The 18,869-nt window shown below is 34.9% G+C and overlaps 5 protein-coding genes across 8 annotated transcripts; 2 read left to right on the top strand and 3 right to left on the bottom strand.

The window, feature by feature from the left end:
• The first annotated feature begins 1,201 nt into the window (after positions 1–1,201).
• Positions 1,202–4,659, top strand: LOC119668205 (serine/threonine-protein kinase PAK mbt). 2 transcript variants are annotated; one of them, XM_038077648.1, is made up of 5 exons: positions 1,447–1,556; positions 1,609–2,489; positions 2,544–2,664; positions 3,110–3,381; positions 3,928–4,659. In XM_038077648.1, the coding sequence occupies exons 1-5, from the start codon at positions 1,544–1,546 to the stop codon at positions 4,399–4,401; spliced, it is 1,761 nt and encodes a 586-aa protein (XP_037933576.1). In that variant the 5' UTR covers positions 1,447–1,543; the 3' UTR covers positions 4,402–4,659. The 2 variants fall into 2 exon arrangements, with proteins under 2 accessions (XP_037933575.1, XP_037933576.1); XM_038077647.1 differs by having other exon boundaries at positions 1,202–2,489.
• A 647-nt stretch (positions 4,660–5,306) lies between these two features.
• Positions 5,307–8,893, bottom strand: LOC119668204 (protein MMS22-like). Of its 2 annotated transcripts, none has more exons than XM_038077644.1 (3): positions 8,580–8,893; positions 7,903–8,522; positions 5,307–7,831 (listed from the first exon to the last, which is right to left on the bottom strand). In XM_038077644.1, the coding sequence occupies exons 1-3, from the start codon at positions 8,879–8,881 to the stop codon at positions 5,364–5,366; spliced, it is 3,390 nt and encodes a 1,129-aa protein (XP_037933572.1). In that variant the 5' UTR covers positions 8,882–8,893; the 3' UTR covers positions 5,307–5,363. The 2 variants fall into 2 exon arrangements, with proteins under 2 accessions (XP_037933572.1, XP_037933573.1); XM_038077645.1 differs by having other exon boundaries at positions 8,585–8,662.
• A 189-nt stretch (positions 8,894–9,082) lies between these two features.
• On the top strand, positions 9,083–11,301 carry LOC119668206 (cell division control protein 45 homolog). Its single transcript, XM_038077649.1, has 3 exons — positions 9,083–9,585; positions 9,648–10,183; positions 10,238–11,301. Exons 1-3 carry the CDS (start codon positions 9,244–9,246, stop codon positions 11,052–11,054), a joined length of 1,695 nt encoding a protein of 564 aa, XP_037933577.1. The 5' UTR covers positions 9,083–9,243; the 3' UTR covers positions 11,055–11,301.
• Positions 11,302–11,343: 42 nt separating this feature from the next.
• LOC119668203 (mitochondrial tRNA-specific 2-thiouridylase 1) lies at positions 11,344–13,242 on the bottom strand. 2 transcript variants are annotated; one of them, XM_038077643.1, is made up of 6 exons: positions 13,152–13,242; positions 12,736–12,889; positions 12,514–12,679; positions 12,189–12,373; positions 11,907–12,133; positions 11,344–11,834 (listed from the first exon to the last, which is right to left on the bottom strand). In XM_038077643.1, exons 2-6 carry the CDS (start codon positions 12,809–12,811, stop codon positions 11,370–11,372), a joined length of 1,119 nt encoding a protein of 372 aa, XP_037933571.1. In that variant the 5' UTR covers positions 12,812–12,889; positions 13,152–13,242; the 3' UTR covers positions 11,344–11,369. The 2 variants fall into 2 exon arrangements, with proteins under 2 accessions (XP_037933571.1, XP_037933570.1); XM_038077642.1 differs by lacking the exon at positions 13,152–13,242 and adding an exon at positions 12,996–13,012.
• Positions 13,243–17,583: 4,341 nt separating this feature from the next.
• LOC119665822 lies at positions 17,584–18,399 on the bottom strand. The gene has a single exon (XM_038075071.1). It carries the CDS (start codon positions 18,397–18,399, stop codon positions 17,584–17,586), a length of 816 nt encoding a protein of 271 aa, XP_037930999.1.
• Between the last annotated feature and the right edge of the window lie 470 nt (positions 18,400–18,869).

Below are 18,869 nucleotides of genomic sequence, written 5' to 3'. Positions count from 1 at the left end.
CTTCAACAATAAATTGCGTTATTTTTAATTAATAATATACCTTCGATAATCGTTTGGAAAAATATAGAGATGTTTGAAATTTAAACATCCAAGTACGCACTTCCGTTTCAATTGTAAATAAATTTTAATTAACTAATAATTCATATATTTTTCTGGAATAATTACCTTTTTTTAATGCTTTTATAATTGAAAACAAATTCCGCCTTATTTTTCTTTTAGTAATGTGGTATTTGTGCACTTAATTGCAACTTTGGCGCATTTTCTCGTAACGGATTTTTAATGTCAAAAAACAAAAACAAACAACGAAATTTCTCAGAAACCTCTCTTACTTTAGCAAATATCGTGGTGAGTAGGGACCGGGTGGGCAAAGTATCAGGGTCCGGGTGGGGAAAATATTCACGCGCCATTATGTAGCATTAGGCTTTTTGTTATTGTACTGCGTAATATTTTCACCTCATTACACAAAATTTTTGAATATTTTTTGAATAATCCAGAAAAATTTATACACAATTTTTCGAGTAACTCTCAGTTTCTTTTCTTTATCTTCTTTGGTTGAAAGCATAATTGTTTATGTTTAAAATTCGACACTTTATTATCTCGATTGAAATATTTTAAAATGAAGTAAATTCTTACTTTAATGAAAAAAGATAGAAGAGTTTCAATTTTGCAGTTAGAGCAACATGTATAGGGATGAACGTTTTTTAATTTATTAAATAAATGTTGCGCTAAACCTAATTTATAGCAGAAACCTCTCTTACTTTAGCAAATATCGTGGTGAGGAGGGACCGGGTGGGGAAAATATTCACGCGCCATTATGTAGCATAAGGCTTTTTGTTATTGTACTGCGTAATATTTTCACCTCATTACACAAAATTTTTGAATATTTTAGAATAGTCCAGAAAAATTTGTACACAATTTTTCGAGAAACTCTCAGTTTCTTTTCTTTATCTTCTTTGGTATATATGTAAGAGAAATTTTTTTGCGATATTACACAAAGAGGCACAATTATTCAAAATTTCCTCTGTTTCTTTTCTTTATCTTCATTGTATAGAATCTTCTCTTCTTATTACTGTTCCAATAACTCATATGATATTTTACCCTACGCTACTATATCTAATACCATTACATTATTATTATTGACTTTATATTATATGTTGGCAACATCTACAAAGCACAAATAGTTCGATCACACAAAGCCACATTCCCATAAGCAGATTCTTAGTTTTAATTAGATTACAAACATATAATGTTTCATATAAAACTTTAATTTAATAATTTTATTATTATTTCAGTTACAGCGGATATATGAATAATACCAATTTAATTGTGAAAAAAAAAATTTGTAAATAAAATTAATAGTGGAAATAAGTGGTACTGCAAATAAATAAAAACAAAGACTTTTGTTACATTGTTATTTTAACATATATAAAATGTTTTCGAAAAAGAAAAAGAAACCACTTATTTCAATGCCTAGTAATTTTGAACACCGTGTTCATACTGGTTTCGATAAACAAGAGGGGCGTTATGTCGGTTTGCCACTGCAATGGGCATCAATAGTAGGTAATAACCAAATATTAAAATCAACTAATAGACCACTACCTTTGGTAGACCCTTCGGAAATTACACCAACAGAAATCCTTGATCTGAAGACAATTGTGCGTCCACACCACAATAATAATAAGTCAGACACAACGTCATTAAACAATACCTGCTTATTAACTAATACTCATAGTTTTAAATTACATACACATCACTTAAATGATAATACGGGCTTAAGTGGCTTGATGCTACCAAAAACGTCTCATGTAGCACGATCGAATTCATTACGTAGCTCAAGTCCCCCAAGAGTACGGCGCGATCTTCGAGGAAATGCAAATGTTCCACCCATTGTGTTGGAAGAAAACACACCTTTACAATCAACAACATTATCGGAAAATGTCATACATTCAGTAGACTTAGCTTGTAGGGCCCAAACACAATCAAGTATAAATACAATCAATACACAAAGTTCAGGTCAGAACGAGTACATGAGTCAAAATACTTTAAATAGTAGTGGTCCTTTAACTGTTAGAACAGATTTGCCTGCTCCACATATATTACACAATCAATATCGCTTCGGCTTGGGAGTTGATCAGATGACTAATCAACAGATTTCTCCAGTTGGCTGTAATGCAGGCAACATACTTTCTACACATTCTTATTCTCACGCAACAAATAAGACAAATTTCCTTATATATCCTTCACCACGAAATTCTACCGTTGCAAATTCAATGCATGCAGTATCCCAACAGCAACTAAAAGTAATATCATCTACGCAAGTTACAGCTGATCAGAATCAAAACCATCCTCATAATTCGAACTTATATGCTAAGTCCTCTTCACGTGGTTCCAGCTCTAGTGGAGGAGCAAGTGGAGTAGGAGTAAATAACACTAGCATGGGGACACTTATATCACCACCGAAGCAAGAACAACGGTTAACGCATGAACAGGTTTTATTTAAAGTATAAATAATCATATAATTAATTTTTATTCATAATTTTTAGTTTCGTGCTGCTTTACAAATGGTTGTATCTGCTGGAGATCCACGTGAGAACTTAAACAATTTTATGAAAATTGGTGAAGGTTCAACTGGTACAGTTTGCATCGCTACTGAGAAATCAACAGGTACTAAAGGAGTTTGTTTCTTTTGTTTAAATATTAAGTGGGATAATTTTATAGTGAAACTCGCCTGATAACAGTAGTAATGTTTTACATGCTTGTTTTTCTTATAGTTTTCTAGGTCGTGTGAGAGTTAGGCTAAGTAGCGTTCTAAATGAGGAAAATTCTAAGTTGTGCCGATAATGTGGTGATGTGTCGATACGTAAATGGCTAAATGTGTGCAATGCAAAAAAATCCCAAAAAATCTCACATTTGGTTTAGCATCAACTTGGCCTAACTCGCACACGTCCCTAATATGTAATTATAGCAGAAGCGATTAACAAAGCTAAGGGTTATTGAAAATGGTATCTCTCAGATTTAACCTATTGCAAAACATGCAAATATACTTACATATTTTGCAAGTTAATATGTAGCAGTAACTGTTCTACAATTATTTTTTTTTTTAAATTAGGACGACAAGTCGCAGTTAAAAAAATGGATTTGAGAAAACAGCAAAGACGTGAACTTCTTTTTAATGAAGTAGTTATTATGCGGGACTACCATCATCCAAATATTGTTGAAACATATTCAAGTTTTCTTGTAAATGATGAGTTATGGGTTGTTATGGAGTATTTGGAAGGCGGTGCTCTAACAGATATTGTTACGCATTCACGCATGGATGAGGAACAGATTGCCACAGTTTGTAAACAATGTCTGAAAGCACTTGCATATTTACATTCGCAGGTATATGTTTCAAAACGATATAAATTAGTGACCGAATTAAAATATTTTTAAATAAACGTTTGAATTTGAAAAAAAATACTTATAAATCGTATGCAAATATTTTATACCATTTGCACAATAATAAACGAAATATTTAGAGAGGTGACAAGATATTTTTGAAATCAAAATGTATAAATAGTATAAATTAATTAGTCTGATGAAACAAATAACATCTTTTTATTTTTCTGTTTTAACTCATCTTTTTTTTTGAAACATCGTTATGAACTGAACGATATAGATTTTGCTACATATATTAATGTGGTATATTAAATGAACCGGACGGTTTTTATAAATTCGAACTTTTTTAAATAGACATATATTTGTTAACTCATAACAAATTTTGTTTTTAAACCATTTGAGTTGGATGACATTTTTATATTTAAAGCATTATTTTCGATAGGTAATACACAGTAATAATTTATATTTATTAAGAGAATAACTTGCCTACAATTTATAAATATCAAATAATGTTAAGTATTAGTCATTTATTACATTTCTTTCCTTTAGGGTGTAATACATAGAGATATTAAATCAGACTCTATTCTTCTGGCAGCTGATGGAAGAGTTAAATTGTCTGATTTCGGTTTTTGCGCGCAAGTCTCACAAGAACTACCAAAACGTAAATCGCTTGTTGGTACACCTTACTGGATGTCTCCAGAAGTAATATCACGTTTACCTTATGGACCTGAGGTTGATATATGGTCTTTAGGAATAATGGTAATAGAAATGGTAGATGGGGAACCACCTTTTTTTAATGAACCACCGCTCCAAGCAATGAGACGCATTCGTGACATGCAGCCACCAAACTTAAAAAACGCTCACAAAGTTTCCCCAAGGTTGCAATCCTTTTTGGATCGAATGCTAGTGCGTGATCCTGCTCAGCGTGCTACAGCGACAGAACTCTTAATACATCCATTTTTAAGACAGGCTGGTACGCCATCTTTACTTGTACCACTTATGCGTAATATAAGGCAATATTAAAACAAAACATTTCAATAATACATTTTTGTACATTTACCTACATTTAGTTTTAATTTTATTTTGCTATATCTGCATTATTGATGTATGAATCTGTTCATGAACTCATATTTTCCTTATATTGCATTTAAATTTTAAATAACTACACTTAAGTTTTATCGACCTACAATATACGATAATTGCATAAACTACTATTAAGTTACTCCTAATAATGTTCGTGTTTAATTTAAATATTATTTTATATCTTAGAGGTAATTATAATAAAATATAATTTATTGCGTAAATGTTAAATGTGCCTTTAGAACATTTTATATGAAAATATTGAACCATAGTGTTTTCCATTATGTATTTCAGAAATAATAGGAAATATAAATTAATTTGGTTATTATTATTTGTTAAATATAAATTCCTTATACTGTTCCATTTTTTAAAAATAATTGTATTTATATTACTATTTACTTTCTTAAGCCGTGAAGTTATTTTCCAGGAAACCCGTAATTTATTTACAATTGTCCCATAAATATGTGGTTATATATTATTCTGTAACATTCCATCTGTAAATTAAATTAAGTTTTCATAAAATGTAAATTTTGAAACTATGAAAATCAAGTAAAAAAACTGTATTCTGTTATATAATATGTTCTGCATATATGATAAATTTTGTTTGATTTTTACATAAAATGATTTCAGAAACTCATCAAAATGTATTTGTGGCATAATATATCTCATGTACTGCTATAAAAATACATTTAGCCGGTATAATAATATGAGTTTTACCGTTTTCAAACAAATTGATTTTTATTTAAATTGTAATCTAAAATAAAAATAAATGGAAATCTATTTTGATATAAAAAACAATTTTAACCAATATAATAATAATATGAGTTTTATTTTTATGAAGTATGATTGATTTTTATTTAAATTGTAATATAAAATGAAAATATTAATAAAAACGCAAATTAATTTTAGTTTGAGTTGACTTTCTGCTTAAATACTGCTAAACTTCGTTGTAATTTATTTAGACAACTACGCAGTCGTACATCCTTCCCTGCACCTCGCTTTGCTTCTACAATTTCTACTTCTACAATAAGAAAGTTCATCACTTTGTCAACTACATCTACACAAATTGGTACAAATTTCATTAGAAGTTCAAAATAAAAAAAAGAATAATACGCAAGGTGCTTCTTTGCAATTAAACGAAAATATTCCGTCATTAAATCTTTAAGACTGTGTGAATTTATAAATATAGTACATCCTGTTAATTGCTTAAAATATTCCAACAATAAAATTCTACTTGGTACAATTTCGTCAACCATCATTATATGTTCGAGAGTTAAAAGGCAGCTACCTTTCATTAGCGTTTCCAATCGTTTTTCATTTATTGGGTGATTCCCAGAGCATGCTTCAACGACTTCTTTATATATCGTTATAACAAGACAGGCATTGATGTCTGCCTGTCTGCGCTGCGTTGCCAGAAATATATTTGTAAGCTTTTCGAACACAAATAAAGAAAGTTCATAATTTTCACTTTGCAGGCAAGTAATAAATGGACGTGCCACAACCTTCGGGTTATTAGAGATTTTAAAAATTGGAGTCCATTTCTGTATTAAATCATTAAGTGTATTGTTGATGTATGGATCCGATTTAAAACTTAAACGGCCAATACCTTGCACTATTACTGGCCATATTTTATGAACGAATTGGGGTACTTTACCTTCTGGGACTTTGCCCATTTGTACGTTCGTCGTTAATATAAACCGTGTTATAGCAATATGGAAAAAACATGTTATTTTAGATTTTACGTATACTATGTGTGAGCAATTGTAAATAACAATAGCAAGAAAACTATAAAAGCGAAACAATACCTCGGATCTTTCCTGTTTAATATCTGTGGGTATCCATTTTTCAAAGTTACATAAGAAGCTATTGAAGTTGTCTGCAATTTCACATCGTTCTTTAAAATCCATGCAAGATTCGTATTTTTTTCCAACCGCCGCTATAAAAACACAAAGTGGTTCTTTGGATTTGAATATTTCATCAGCATTTAAATTTGTCATTGATTTAAATACTGGCATTGTTACAATTATTTTTGTCAAGCTGGCGACTTCCTCATTTTGTGCATTAAGTAATACTAAACTTCTTAGCCAAACTTGAAAAATTGTAACAAAATCGACTAAATTATTTTTATCGTAGTCAAGAACTTTAGAGAGAAATATTGGTAACGCTTGTTTATTTGCCGTTTGTATATCAATAAAATATCTAAACAGTTTTTGAAAGCTAAGTACATCTGAGGTAATATTGTAATGATTACAAAAGTCTGCAGCAAGTTGAGGTAACAATGGACTGAATCCAGTACTGTAATGTTGTTTGAGGAAAGGTAAAATATATGTATTTAATGATCGTAAAATATCAATATCAGCATCAAAAAAGTATCCATTGGTTCGAATATTAGAAAATATAAGATGTATAGCTTTAAGTGGGCGTTCCTGTTCGACAGGAGTACAGTGTTTTAAAAAAATTGGTATCCAGGCATTAATTAACAAATGTTCTCCGCGACGGTAGTCATCTGCTAATTTCAATATATCCATTAACGCATCGGAAAAAATTTTAGAAACCGATACATTATTATGTATATAAGAAAGTTGTTGTAAAAGTTTCATAATATATTCACTAAGATCAGATTTGTGTTCAGCATAAAGTGTCAGTAAAGCCATGTGTCCTCTAGCAACAATTAGTTGCTTATTTATTGTGATCTTATCGAAGGATATAGATAAAAATATATCTCGCAACTTAGTGGCTATAGCATTAAATTCGCAACATAAAGCCAGAATAAGGACTAATTGAATAAGGTGATGTATTCCTGTGTCGTTTAGAGCTAGAAACTTTTGTACACTAAATTTACTATAAATGCGACCCAATATTTTTTGAACTTGATTATTCGAGGGTTGTTTAATTAATCTTTTTAAAATTTTACCAAGTATTAGTGTAAATAATGAGTAACTACTCATATTTGCATCTATTTTCTGATTCTCAAGCATCGAACGATATTTTTGTAAATAAGAGTTTCCTGTATTACATACCAATGCTAAAGTGCTAGATGCAACGCGAGTAGTATAAAAAGATGAATTAAATCGTTTGTAAAAATGCTCCCATAATATCATCGGTATGTTAACCTTTGGACGCCACCATTGTACTACTATAGGTGTTAACAAACATAAAAAAGTCCGAGTTTGTTCTTCATTTGGATTTGAATGAAAAAATTCTTGCACACAATTTTCTAAACATTCCTGGTTTTCTGCTCCTTCACTTTTTGCTCGTACATATGTACACCCCTCGAAATCTCCATTTGAACGGTAACCATAAAGAAATGTTAATGTATGGATCATCCAGTTTACAAATTGGTAAAAACTTGTGGGCGTTAAAGAATAACTACCTAAGAACTTATTTTATCAGTCATTTTAAGCTAAAATTATAATACAATTCAATAATTCAATATCTACTTACTCATGTGAGTTTTTAAATTCAAAATTCTCTTATTAAATAGCGTCCAAAAATAAAGCTTATTGTCTATGGAAACGTTTATGTTTACAAACCATTTCTCGAACATTAACTGTAATAACAACCAAAATTCTTTGAAGCATGTACATGAGAATGGCGTAGTATACAAAATTTCTGCTGGACGTTTTTTGTTAAAAACAAAAAGAGAACAAATAAGAAGATCATCAAGAACTTTTTCTATTTGCTTTACTAACATCTGCAGTTTTTCTTCAAGCACGTCGTTTTCATTGATATTTGTATTATATTTGTATAAAATACATAAATCTAAAAGTTTCCATTCCAACATTCCATGTAAAAAGTGATAAGATGGTATATTGCATTCATTTCCCTTATTATTTCCTGCTAAAAAGACCAATTTCCAAGTATTTGGGTCGGATAAACTGTTTAATAATCTTCGGATCCTTGTGCACTTTGAACTTAAAATTGGCAACTGCCTCCTTACAGTTTTATGTAACATTAAATAAAGAAATTGAGTCACTTGACGACGCCTTTGATAAAACGATAAGTCCTTAGATATACCGACAATGGGGTGAAGTATATTTAAATGAAGATACTGAATGTCCATGCTAAAAATTTGGAAACATTATTACTAAAAATTAACTCTGGTAGTTATTTATTTTTACCATACTTCACCAATTACGCATTCAATTGGTGATGAACAAAAATGTTTGAATTGAAAATCGTATGTAGTTAAATACAATTCACTAATTATTTTATTCTGAAATTCGCATGTATTATTTAAAAACCCATTTTTAATAAATCCTTCCGAAGAAAATTTTGAATATATGGAGTCTTCTCCGATACATTGAAATTCAGGCAAAATTTCATTAAGTAGCTCTGGTTGCTGAAACTGCGTGGTTGACAAATTCACTGAAGCCAATATATTATCATCATCATCATCTGACGCAAATAAATCAAAATCCATTTTTCAGTATTAATTTTTAGATAATATTAAAATTTAATATCAATTTATTCAAAATGTAAAGGAACGCGTATCAGTATTCTGAAACAGCTGATAAGAAATAAATCCGCGACACAAAGAATCGTGTGTTCAATGAATGCCGTTTGATTTTTATACAAATTGTAACTAAACGTTGATTTTTCCCGCAATTTTTGTTGTTTCACAAAACTTGTGCCATATGTTTGTGCTAAAATACAATTTTAAATAACTACAAAACAATTTTATGTTTGTGATGTATGTTAAATGAACGTTAAACAATTTAGTTAATATAACATTTACAAATTAATGAGACTTTTTATGAATAAATAATTTACAAACTCATAGCGATGTTTATTCAAGATTTGAAAGAAGAATTTTATGGTCGCTTAGTTGGAAAGCGTATTTTGATGATTGTAAATTATGATATTGATGCCATTTGCGCTAGTAAAATATTACTAGAACTGTTTAAGTATGACCACATGCTTTATTCAGTTGTGCCAATAATGGGTATAGCAGGTTTGCGTCGTGCGTATGATGAACATCAGTGCGATGTGAAATATGTGGTGCTTGTTAACTGTGGTGGCTGTGTTGACATAGTTGGAATGTTACAACCAGTCGACGATGTTACATTTTTTGTGTGTGATTCTCATCGACCGTTTGATGTTTGTAATATATACAGTGATAAGCAGGTAATTTTGTTATAACCTTATAGTAGTAAAAGACAATATATTTATTGTATTGCTTCTATTAGATTTGTATATTAGCTGATCCAACATTAGAGGGAAATATTCCTGCCTTTGAGTCGATATTTTGTGAATCTGATAATGAAAATGCTGGGTCTGATGATAATAGCACTGGAGAATCTGACAATGGTGATTGTCAACAAGTTGAAAAGTTAAGCCGATTCGAGAAACACGATCGCAATATACTAAAGCATCGTCAAAAACGTTCCTGGGAAAATGAACGTAACCGTATCATGTTTCAATATACGCAATACAGCTACTACGGTCGTTCGTCTGCGATTATTGTCTATGATCTTGCATGGAAGCTTTCAAAAGATAATATGGATTTACTTTGGTGGGCAATAGTAGGAATTACAGAACAATTACTTTTAGGAAAAATAGAAAGTTCCGCTTACACATTAGAAATTGAATGTATACAATCGCATATATCACGATTAACTCATAAAAATAATGATCAAGGCAATTTAAATACATCAAAAATAAGTTTTGAGAATGACCTGCATTTGGTACTTTATCGTCATTGGAGTGTCACTGAATCTATAAAGTAACATAGAAATGTTTAAAGAAAATAAAATGTTGTGTAAAATCTATTTTCCAGATATTCAATGTATTCTGCATGCAAACTTAAACTTTGGACACTTCGTGGTGAAAAAAAGCTTCATGAGCTTCTCGTGGAAATGGGATTGCCTTTGGTTCACGCTAGACAAACTTATAAATCTATGGATTTAGTGCTACGCCAAGAACTAACTTCCATGTTTGAAAAATTGGCTGAAAAATATGGCATAACTGATATTATATATGGATCATTTACTCTGAGCTATGGTTATCGTAATCGTTATTCAGGTGCAGATTATGTTTATTCAATGTTAGCTATATTGGAATCAGTTAAAAGTGATAAGACGCCAGAATATTGCTTTTTGGAAGCTCTAGACAGTCTATCTAGAACTCATAAGAATATATTAGCAGCTGGTATCGAAAAAGCGAAACTTTTGTTAGCAGCTGTTTTTCGGCAAGTCCAAACGGTTCTAGAAGCTCGTCAAATTCATTCGACTGGCTCGTTTTTTTATTATGTTCTTAATGAAGAAAATTCCTTTTTTTCGTATCCCTATGGATTGTTGCTGCTAGCAAAATTTATATTAAATGGTCATGTTACAGTTTCACGTAATAGACATGCTTCACAGTTGCCTTTAATTGCTAGCTGTCCAATAGATTTAGAAAGTGGTCAATGTTTACTAGTAGGTATACCACCGCTAAGTGAACATTCGAATAAAAATTTCTTTGGCAAAGCGTTTGAACAGGCTGCTGTGAAAAGTAATGCGGCTGTATTACAAGACTTTTTTGAGGGATCTTTAATACAAATTAGACAAAGTGATCTAACTAATTTTATTGATGCATTAACTGTACTCCTCACATAGATGATTCTAAAATCAGTGGACTTAAAATATGTCATATTTTTTAAAGCTTTAAACAGTGTGAAATTGGAGTTTCCACAGTCATGTCCTAAACGATAAGAAATGTGAAAAATAAATACTTTGATAATTCAAATTTAATTGAGCTAGTAAAATATCAAATTTAGATATTTTAAATTTAATTATAGAAAATATATGTAATTAATTTTTAAATGGATCAGTTTATTTGTATTTTATATTTATTTAAATGTTATAGGACTTAAGAATATGGTATAAAATTAAAGAAATGTAAATGTATAATGTTTCACTGATATTTTCATTTTATTTGGTATTAAAAGATTTTATAATGCGTGCTGAACCAAGACATTCTTTGCTATAATTATAGAAAACTGCATACTGTCCAGGAGTGATGGCGCGTAATGGTTCTTTTAGATATATCTTTATATTAGTATCACCCAAATTTCCTACTACTTTACATTTAACTAATGGCTTAGTGTGTTGAAAACGGAAAAGACAGTTCAAAATTGGACTTAACTTCAAAGGATCTTCGCATATCCAGTTAATTTCGGTTACTACTATTTCATTGCTAAATAATGATTGATGATCGTGACCGGAGGCAACATAAATATTATTCGTTATAACGTCTTTTTTTGCTACAAAATATGGCTTTAGATATGAGTGCAATCGACAGCGTTGCCCAATTGTCCATTGATGAATGCCTTCATGTCTTCCTACTATTATTCCAGTATCGATATCAATGAAACTGCCCACTTCAGAAGGAATATACTATTTTTTGTGACAATTGTTTTGTTTAATATAAAAGTTTAAACACCAATTAATTCTTTTAAATATAAATACCTCTCTTATAAAATTCTTGAAATTTCTATGCCCAACGAAACATATTCCAGTACTTTCTCTCTTATTTGCTAAATTATTTAACCCAATTTTTCGAGCAAGTTTCTTCACTTCTGTTTTGTAAAAATTTCCTAAAGGGAACATTGTACGCCGAAGGGACGATTGCTTTATACCAGATAAAAAAAATGTTTGATCCTTAAATTCGTCTGTTGGTATTAAGAGCCTGACGTCTGAAACGCCTCATTGGTAAGAATAACGTGTAAAAAAAAATAATTAAAACACTACCGCCATCATAACTATAATTTTCCAAATAAGATCCAAACGTTGTTTTTGCATAATGACCGGTGGCTATAGCATCTAATTTCAAGTTTTCGATAGCATATTTGTAGAAAACATCAAATTTGATATATTTATTGCATAATATATCTGGATTAGGTGTAAGTCCATTTTGGTAGTCTTCTAAAAAGCTCCTAGACAATATTAATCAGATTTATGTATAAAGTACTATTTAAAATAAATATATCTAGTACACGATTGCTTAAGTTTAATCTGTTTACACGAGATTTTTATAAGAGATTATTCATATGTTATATAAAAACCTATTTCTTACGCAAACACCGAATTCCAGTAATCTTTCACGTAATTAATGCGCTTCAATTCGATATTTAATTTCTTACAAGTGTATTCTGCATCGACCAAATCATGTTCACCAGAGCATTTTCCAGCTTCATCTAGTTCGTCCCAATTTTTCATAAAAAGTCCTATAACTTTGTAACCTGAAACAAATATTTACAATCTTGTAGACTGAAGTTATATATTAATTTTTACCAACCTCTTTCTTTCAACAAATATGCACATACAGCACTGTCAACACCACCAGATATCGCGATAGCCACATTTCGAAACATGTTAAATAATGATGTGCGTGAAGATATGTGCGTGAAGATAGCGTAGTTGACAAGTCCAAAATGGAGTTGGAACGGTTTCTGCCGCATGAAAAATGAATTATAATTTAATTAAGGAAACATTTTTTATATTATTAAATTTAATGCAGCAAAAAGCATTATTAAGTAGAAAATCCAATTTATTTACTATCTCCATCCAACTTTTATGTATAAATGATGTAATTTGTATGAAAAACGAAAAAAAAAATTCAGCCCCTAAAGATGGGGTCACTAATTTAATATATTTTAAATTAGAGATACCATTTTTTTCTTTTATGGCTCATTGGAAAGAGGATAAAATTACCTTTCATATAATGTAAAGTTATGTATAGGTTGTTTGATTAACTTAGGAGCAGTTAAGCCAATTAACGGTCAGCTCTTTATTTTTTTCTTATATTATCAAATTCAACTTTAACTAGGGGAATTTGTAGATCTTGGTGTATACTTTCATTCCTAATATACCATGTGGCACCAGTGATTATTCTTAGTATTTTTGACTGAGCTCTTTGCACAATTTCAATATTTGAAGCACTAGCATTACTAAATAGCTGAACACCATAAGTCCATATTGGTTTTATGATGCTGTTATACAAGATTACTTTATACTCTAGGCATAGGAAAGATCTGTTATTAATGAGCCAATGCAACTTAGAGGCTTGGAGCTTCATCTTTTTCATAGCTTAGACTAATATTTTTTTCCGTGGGTTTGGTTTTACTAATAATAGCTTAATTCTATTGTTTTGTTTTACAATAATAATAATAACTTCATGCTATTTTCAACTATCATAATTTATTTGTGACGCGTTGGAAAAAATCGTCACAACGTCTATCACAAATAATATAATTTCACAGAATATAAATACAAAGAATAATTCTACATCAAGAAATATCAACACAAGTTGAATTATATTATTTCAAATGGTCGAATTACGTCTATCATAAATAATATAATTTCACAGAATGTAAATACAAAGGATAATTCTACATCAAGAAATATCAACACAAGTTGAATTATATTATTTCAAGTGGTCGAATTACGTCTATCACAAATAATATAATTTCACAGAATATAAATACAAAGGATAATTCTACACCAAGAATTATCAATACAAGTTGAATTATATTATTTCAAGTGGTCGAATTACGTCTATCGCAAATAATATAATTTCGCAGAATATAAATACAAAGGATAATTCTACACCAAGAATTATTAACACAAGTTGAATTATATTATTTCAAGTGGTCGAATTACGTCTATCACAAATAATATAATTTCACAGATAATAAATACAAAGGATAATTCTACATCAAGAAATATCAACACAAGTTGAATTATATTATTTCAAGTGGTCGAATTACGTCTTTAGTATATTCCGCCCTGGTGTGTATATGAACCGCGCAACCGTGCCTGAACGAAGGCAAAGAATGACTGGCTTGTGCACAAGCGCTGTTGCTCTATTTATGCATTAATTGCATTCCCGTGTTTCGTTTTGTTCACATGTTCGAGCATGCACACGTTTGGCTGGTGCTGCGAACATGCACATGTTTGGCTGGTGCTGCGAACGAGCACTTGTTTGGCTGGTGCTGCCACAGTACCCCCCTCCTAGCGGGGGAGCGCATGTGATACCGCGCTATCGCCTTGTTATCGCTCTATTTGGTGAATGCGCGCAACTTGGCCGGAAAATGCACTGTTCTGCCTGCGCGTGTGACCACAGATCTGGGTTCCTGCTGGTCTTTGAGGACAGGTTCGAATCCTGGTGCTAGTACTGAAGGCGGTTCGGTTGCTCTGCTGCTGCCAATGTCATCTGAAGTCATGAATGCTGGTTTCAGCCTATCTACTGCTACTGTGACATCTTTATCTTTCACGCTGATGACGTAGTTTTTTTCATCGCGACGGACTACTCGATAAGGGCCTTCGTAAAGCTGTTCTAGCGGTGCCCGAACGCGATCGATGCGTAGGAATACATACTTGCTCTCTGACAGCTCGCTGGGTACAAAGACTGGTTGTTGACCGTGTCGCAGTCCAGGTTGAGTTCGTACATTACCTAAGTTTCTGCGCAGTAACTTTACGAAATCTGTTTCGCTTGGTTTGGTTTTGACTTCTGTCAGCAACTGTCCCGGGACTCTGAGAGGGTTGCCGTATAACATCTCTGCCGGACTAGCGTTTATGTCTGCTTTCAGCGCTGTCCTGAGGCCCAACATTACTAAAGGAAGAACTTGGTTCCAGTTACTGGAATCGTGACAACGTATGGCTGCTTTCAGTGTTCGGTGAAACCGCTCGACCATGCCATTGGCTTGGGGGTGGTAGGCTGTTGTGCGCCAATGTTTTATTCCTAGTAGTTTCGTCACCTCTGTAAATATAGTGGACTCAAGTTGACGTCCTAAGTCGGTTGTGACTGCATGCGGGGTGCCGAAATGTGAAACCCAGCCATCAATGAATGCTGCTGCCACCTCTTCTGCTGTGATGCCCACTAAAGGAATGGCTACTGGCCAACGCGAGAAACGATCGATGCATGTGAGAATATAACGCTTTCCTTGCGACGGTGGCAATGGGCCCACTATATCCAAGTGAATGTGAACCTTAGATTTTTGGCATGCAACACACCTTCGGACGAAAATTGCTGTATCTTTAGCTATACCGGGCCACACGTATTTTGTTTGGACGATTTTGCGAGTTGCCCTGATTCCGGGGTGAGACAAGGAGTGCAGCTTGGACAATACCTGCTGCCTGCAATTTGCTGGAACGTATGGGCGAATGTAAGTGCTGGAAACATCGCAGTACAGCTCAACGTCTGAATCTGGTAGTTTTCACTTTTTTAATACTAACGTTTTTCCGGGCTGCTCGTCTAACAATTTCTGCAGCTCTGGGTCTGTTGTCTGTTCAACCGCAATTCTTTCCACCTCGCTTGCTTCACACTGGACTGTTGCAATTCGAGAAAGGGAGTCTGCTACCACATTATCAGCTCCCGCTATGTGACGGATATCGGTCGAATATTGGCTCACAAACTCTAGTTGTCGTGCTCGTCTAGGAGATGCTTTTTCGCTTGCTTGCTGGAATGCATACGCGAGTGGTTTGTGGTCGGTGAATATTATAAACTCGCGGCCTTCTAACGCATACCGGAAATATTGGACAGCTTGATAAACCGCTGTCAATTCTCGATCATAGGCGCTGTATTTCATTTGTGCTGGACTCAATTTTCTTGAGTAGAACGCCAATGGCTGCTGCACTCCGTTTACTACTTGCTGGAGAACGGCTCCAACTGCATCTCCTGAGGCATCAGTTGTAAGAGTCAGCTGTGCATCTGGCGCCATAAAGCTAAGCAGGGCGGCCTGCGCCAGTTCATCTTTACACTGCTGAAACGCCGCCACGGCATCAGGCGTCCAGGTGATTGCTGTTTGATCATTTTTGCGGTTGCCAGGCGTTAGCGAAAACAAACGTTGTTGACTGTGAGCGGCACCTCGCAAGAATGGGCGATAGAAGTTTATCATGCCTAGAAACTGCCGTAACTGCTTAACGGTTTTAGGTAGCGGGAACTCACGTATAGCCTGCACTTTACTCTCTGGGGGGCGAAATTCTTCGGCTTCAATCACATGTCCCAGAAACTCGATCTTCTTCTGGCCAAACTCACACTTACCGAAATTCACTGCTAATCCAGCTTGCCTTAAACGTTCGAACACTTCACGTAAGTGCTGTTCATGCTCTACGTCGTTTTTAGGTGCGATGAGGATGTCATCAATATAAGCGAATGCGAAGTCTAAGTCACCCAACGTCTGGTTGATGAATCGCTGGAACGTTTGAGCTGCATTGCGGAGTCCGAAGGTCATAAATTTGAATTCGAACAAGCCGAACGGGGTTATAATGGCTGTCTTTGGTATGTCCGCGGCTGCCACTGGAATCTGATGGTACGCCTTCTGCATATCTATCTTTGAGAACACAGTTTTTGCCTGAAGGATAGACGTCACGTCATGTATAAATGGAATTGGGTAGCGGTCGGGCTTCGTCTGTGCGTTCAGCATTCGATAGTCGCCGCACGGTCGCCAACTTCCATCACCTTTACGCACCATATGGAGTGGGCTAGCCCAACAGCTTTTAGATGGCTGGCAGATACCTGCTTGCAGTAAAAACTGGAACTCATTCTTAGCTTCTTCGAGTTTGCTGCCAGTTAGACGTCTCGGCCGGGCGAATGTTGGTGGGCCTGTCGTTTCGATGCAGTGCTCCACCGTTGTAACGGTACTTCGTCGATTTATGCTCATTGTCGCCAGGTCACGGTACTCATGTAACAGCTCGACGTACTTCGTACCTACGCTGCATACGCGTATCTCTATCGTTTGCACCTTGGTTGTATCACCTTTAGCCGCCATAGTGGTTTTGTTGTCTACCAGTCGCTTTCGTTTCATATCCACCAATAAGTCATAGTGCCTTAGAAAATCGGCACCGACGATAGGGCATCTGACGTCTGCTACGACGAAAGTCCATGGGAAATCTCTGCGCAACCCAAGGGACAACTGAAGACGCTTCTCCCCGAACGTGCGAATGGGGGTGCCGTTGGCTGCAAACAAATTCACTGATGAAGCGCTGCTCGTTTTGCACGAATTACGCAAAAATGACCGCGGAATCACTGAGATGTCGGCACCCGTATCTATCAGAAATATGGTGGACGTTACTGGATCTTTAATGGTGAGTCGAGCTAATTGTATGCTGCCTTCGTTGCGGCTCGACGACGGCGAAGGAGCGCTTAAATTTTTGTATGCGATGATGCTGTAAAATTACATGGCTGTCTGCAACTGCGAGCCTTGCGCCCAAACCTGGAGTGGAACCAGCACCATTCTGGATGATTGCTCGATTGGGAACGTGGTCGGCTGCGGCCTCTCAGTGAACGCCTACCTTGCTGTTGACGGGAGTTCATATCTAGACGACTCAACCGCTGCTCGATTTGGTCTAAGCGCTGACACACTTTTTCTGCTTCGGAACAGGTACTACCGCTGCCTGAAGACATTGCCGAGATCTGATGATAGTCGCCTGCCTCGCAAATCTTGTCAGCCAGTTTAGCTAACTCGCTCAGTTCTACGCTTGATGTTTGAAGAATCGCGCGCACTTGTGGAGGCAAACGCTGGAGCCAGAGTGTTTTCAAGAATTCGTCGCTTACCTTATCCTTCGCCAATGTCGTCAGTTCGTTTAGCAATTGAGTAGGCCGACGATCGCCAAGCTGTACGCCTGATAACAGCCGCTGAATTTTACGCTGCTCTGATTCACCATACCGTTCGATTATTTGTTTTTTTAGGTTCTCGTACCTGTTTGCTGCTGGCGGATGAAGCACTGCGTCAGCCACGTCGGCTACGATGCTGGACTCTATGGCAGCCACCACGGTGTTGAATCTCGTCATGTCGTTGCACACACCTGCCACCGCGAACTGCGCCTCGATCTGCGCGAACCATATTTCGGGTCGCTCGTGCCAGAACGGAGGCACCTTCACCGAAACGCGATTCACCACTGGTGCCGAGTCTTCGCGCTGCTGTCCGAGCGATGCTGCATTCTCATTTTCCACCGACATTTTTTTCTTAGTTTCGCTCTGCCACTAAGCCGAGTTCTGAAAAGAACTTTTTGTGTGCTGACGCAATATGTTTTTAAGTTCTGAAAAGAACTTTTTGTGTGCTGATGCAATATATCTTTAAGTTCTGAAAAGAACTTTTTGTGTATCGATGAAATATACTCTTAATTACTGAACAGTTCTGAAAAGAACTGATCACGTCGGGGTCACCAGTTTAGTATATTCCGCCCTGGTGTGTATATGAACCGCGCAACCGTGCCTGAACGAAGGCAAAGACTGACTGGCCTGTGCACAAGCGCTGTTGCTCTATTTATGCATTAATTGCATTCCCGTGTTTCGTTTTGTTCACATGTTCGAGCATGCACACGTTTGGCTGGTGCTGCGAACATGCACATGTTTGGCTGGTGCTGCGAACGAGCACTTGTTTGGCTGGTGCTGCCACACGTCTATCACAAATAATATAATTTCACAGA

Source organism: Teleopsis dalmanni, chromosome 1 (assembly GCF_002237135.1).
Source record: "Teleopsis dalmanni isolate 2A chromosome 1, ASM223713v2, whole genome shotgun sequence".
NCBI lineage: Eukaryota > Metazoa > Arthropoda > Insecta > Diptera > Diopsidae > Teleopsis > Teleopsis dalmanni.
The sequence above is the reverse complement of the archived record's forward strand: the minus strand, read 5'-3'. Positions and strand labels throughout refer to the sequence as shown.

Bases quoted from the DNA above. Each gene is read 5' to 3' on its own strand.
- LOC119668205 (XM_038077647.1), top strand. From the start codon at position 1,431: ATGTTTTCGAAAAAGAAAAAGAAACCACTTATTTCAATGCCTAGTAAT. The intron at 2,490-2,543 runs GTTTTATTTAAA...CATAATTTTTAG, and splicing joins AACGGTTAACGCATGAACAG to TTTCGTGCTGCTTTACAAAT. The intron at 3,382-3,927 runs GTATATGTTTCA...TCTTTCCTTTAG, and splicing joins TTGCATATTTACATTCGCAG to GGTGTAATACATAGAGATAT.
- LOC119668203 (XM_038077642.1), bottom strand. The intron at 12,680-12,735 runs GTTGGTAAAAAT...TATTTGTTTCAG, and splicing joins ATATTTGTTGAAAGAAAGAG to GTTACAAAGTTATAGGACTT. The intron at 11,835-11,906 runs GTATTTATATTT...CACAAAAAATAG, and splicing joins TCAAGAATTTTATAAGAGAG to TATATTCCTTCTGAAGTGGG.
- LOC119668206 (XM_038077649.1), top strand. From the start codon at position 9,244: ATGTTTATTCAAGATTTGAAAGAAGAATTTTATGGTCGCTTAGTTGGA. The intron at 9,586-9,647 runs GTAATTTTGTTA...TGCTTCTATTAG, and splicing joins ATATATACAGTGATAAGCAG to ATTTGTATATTAGCTGATCC. The intron at 10,184-10,237 runs GTAACATAGAAA...TCTATTTTCCAG, and splicing joins AGTGTCACTGAATCTATAAA to ATATTCAATGTATTCTGCAT.
- LOC119665822 (XM_038075071.1), bottom strand. From the start codon at position 18,399: ATGTCGGTGGAAAATGAGAATGCAGCATCGCTCGGACAGCAGCGCGAA.
- LOC119668204 (XM_038077644.1), bottom strand. From the start codon at position 8,881: ATGGATTTTGATTTATTTGCGTCAGATGATGATGATGATAATATATTG. The intron at 8,523-8,579 runs GTAAAAATAAAT...CCAAATTTTTAG, and splicing joins TGCGTAATTGGTGAAGTATG to CATGGACATTCAGTATCTTC. The intron at 7,832-7,902 runs GTAAGTAGATAT...ATAAGTTCTTAG, and splicing joins GAATTTAAAAACTCACATGA to GTAGTTATTCTTTAACGCCC.